This window comes from Penaeus chinensis, chromosome 26 (genome assembly GCF_019202785.1).
Source record: "Penaeus chinensis breed Huanghai No. 1 chromosome 26, ASM1920278v2, whole genome shotgun sequence".
In the NCBI taxonomy this organism is placed as follows: Eukaryota; Metazoa; Arthropoda; class Malacostraca; order Decapoda; family Penaeidae; genus Penaeus; species Penaeus chinensis.
Window position 1 is genome coordinate 14,634,627 of NC_061844.1, and position 2,500 is coordinate 14,637,126.

The window sequence follows — 2,500 nt, forward strand, 5'->3', positions numbered from 1 at the left end:
TATAATTTGAGGATTACAGTAGTTGTTGCATTGTTTTGATTGGTAATAGTAGTTGTTCAGTAGTAGTTACTGTTGTATTATAAGAATGATAACAACAATGGTGGCAGTAGTGGTGACATTATGCATTGCAGTTGTATGTACTGTTACCCTTTTTTCTTTGCTGCATATCCCTTCTTTGTTATTTCTTTACTGCATCTCCTACTACAAGTGAATGTTCTTAGAATACTATTCAAGATTATTGCAATTTTAAAAAATGTTTGTTTTCCTGATGAGTTTATTTGATGAGAAAAGTGTTGTAATACCTAGATCCAGTGTGGCATATACTATGTGCATATCTTCATTTTATAAAGAAAAAAATAGTTTTAAATAAGATATTGAAAAGAAACAAACAAAGGAGTTTTCCAGTCCTCACCTAACATAGATCAAAAATAGATTCAAACAAGGTATCTCAAAGAAACAAACCAAACTCTCCAATCTAACTACCTCTCAAATGCAACAGCTACAAGCCGAAGAAGAGAGACTCCTTTCAGAACTGTCCGAGGTGGAGGCTGAGCAGAAGGCTGCAAGAGAGGTTCTAGAGAAACACGAGGAGGAGAAAGCACGACTGGAGGACGAGGAGGAGAGATACTGGAGGGAATACTGCACACACAAGTCTCAGCTCACAGCCATGGAAGATGAGAACAGAAGGTGTGCTGAAGTGTCTTGGGGTTAGATTTTTTTTTTTTTTGATGATGGTGGTAAAAGTAATTAGATTACTATATTTATGAAAATGAATAATGATGAATGATAAGATTATTATGTCAGTAGTTTAGTAGGATTTATTTAATCTAGTTATTGATTAATTTATTATGTAACCTAATAAATTTTAAGAATGAAGATAATTTTAATTGTTCACTGTCAGTATAAATATCTAGGTGTACATGGAAAAATACATGTATCAGAGAATCAGTCATGATAACAAAACTGACCTAAGAAGTCCACTATTTATAGAAATGGAAGTTGTATGCCTTATACTAACCTTTATGTTATTCCAAAGATTACATATTTGCTGACCACAATCCATTCACCAGCTTGAAGAGTCAGCTGAGCTACACACAGAACCAGCTGGAGAAGCTCAAGAAGACCAATGTATTCAACACCACCTTCCACATCTGGCACTCGGGCCACTTTGGCACCATCAACAACCTCCGCTTAGGACGGCTGCCAACGGCCCCAGTGACATGGCCAGAGATCAATGCAGCCTGGGGCCAGACAGTGCTGCTCCTGGCCTCACTCGCCAGAAAGATAGGACTGAAGTTCTCCAAGCACCGCCTGGTCCCTTATGGCAACCACTCGTATATTGAGGTTGGTTTGGCAGCGGTTTTCCTTGGTTGCATTAGGGAGCAGGAATTTAGTGTGAATTTCTTTTTCTTTTGTCTACTTTTTATTCAATTTTCTTTTTCATTTCTTTTGTCACCTACTTTACTCTTACGTTCACATCTCTGTAGTGATTTTCCTCAACTTTTGTCACAGATTTCCTTCTCCTCTCTCTCTCTCTCTCTCTCTCTCTCTCTCTCTCTCTCTCTCTCTCTCTCTCTCTCTCTCTCTCTCTCTCTCTCTCTCTCTCTCTCTCTCTCTTCTCTCTCTCTTTCTCTTTCTCTCTCTCTTCTCTCTCTCTCTCTCTCTCTCTCTCTCTCTCTCTCTCTCTCTCTCTCTCTCTCTCTCTCTCTCTCTCTCTCTCTCTCTCTCTCTCTCTCTCTCTCTCTCTCTCTCTCTCTCTCTCCCTCTCTCTCTCTCTCTCCCTCCCTCCCTCTCTCTCTCTCTCTCTCCCTCTCTCTCTCTCTCTCCCCTCTCTCTCTCTCTCTCCCTCTCTCTCTCTCTCTCTCCCCTCTCTCTCTCTCTCTCTCTCTCTCTCTCTCTCTCTCTCTCTCTCTCTCTCTCTCTCTCTCTCTCTCTCTCTCTCTCTCTTCTCTCTCTCCTCTCTCTCCTCTCTCTCTCTCTCTCTCTCTCTCTCTCTCTCTCTCTCTCTCTCTCTCTCTCTCTCTCTCTCTCTCTCTCTCTCTCTCTCTCACTCTCTCTCTCTCTCTCTCTCTCTCTCTCTCTCTCTCTCTCTCTCTCTCTTTCTCTTTCTCTCTCTTTCCCCTCTCTCTTTTCTCTTTCCCCTCTCCCTTCCCCCTCCCCTTCCCCCTTCCCCTCTCCTTCTCTCTCTTCCTCCCTCTCTCCCTCCCTCCCTCCCTCCCTCCCTCCCTCCCTCCCTCCCTCCCTCCCTCCCTCTTTCTCTCCCTTTCTCCCTCCCTCTCCCTTTCTCCCTCCCTCTCTCCCTCCCTTCCTCTATCCTCCCCCCCCCCTGCCTTCCCTCCCTTAATAATCCAAGTTTTATCTCATAACCTCAAATGAAGAACAACTGCTGTCTCCCCTCCACAGGTTGTGGGTGAGAGCCGAGAGCTACCCCTCTATGGCTCGGGAGGCTTCCGGTTCCTATGGGATACAAAGTTTGATGCAGGCATGGTGGCCTTTCTGG

At 43.8% G+C, this 2,500-nt stretch overlaps 1 protein-coding gene across 1 annotated transcript in view; it reads left to right on the forward strand.

Annotated features, from left to right (window-relative positions):
• LOC125039134 (beclin-1-like protein) overlaps positions 1–2,500 on the forward strand; it is a 6,126-nt gene that overhangs the window by 2,722 nt on the left and 904 nt on the right. The window contains exons 5-7 of the mRNA XM_047632884.1: positions 500–687; positions 1,071–1,344; positions 2,404–2,500. The exon at positions 2,404–2,500 is cut by the window's right edge and continues 127 nt beyond it. Of these exons, the coding sequence (XP_047488840.1) occupies positions 500–687; positions 1,071–1,344; positions 2,404–2,500 (559 nt within the window). The remainder of the gene's footprint in view (positions 1–499; positions 688–1,070; positions 1,345–2,403) is intronic.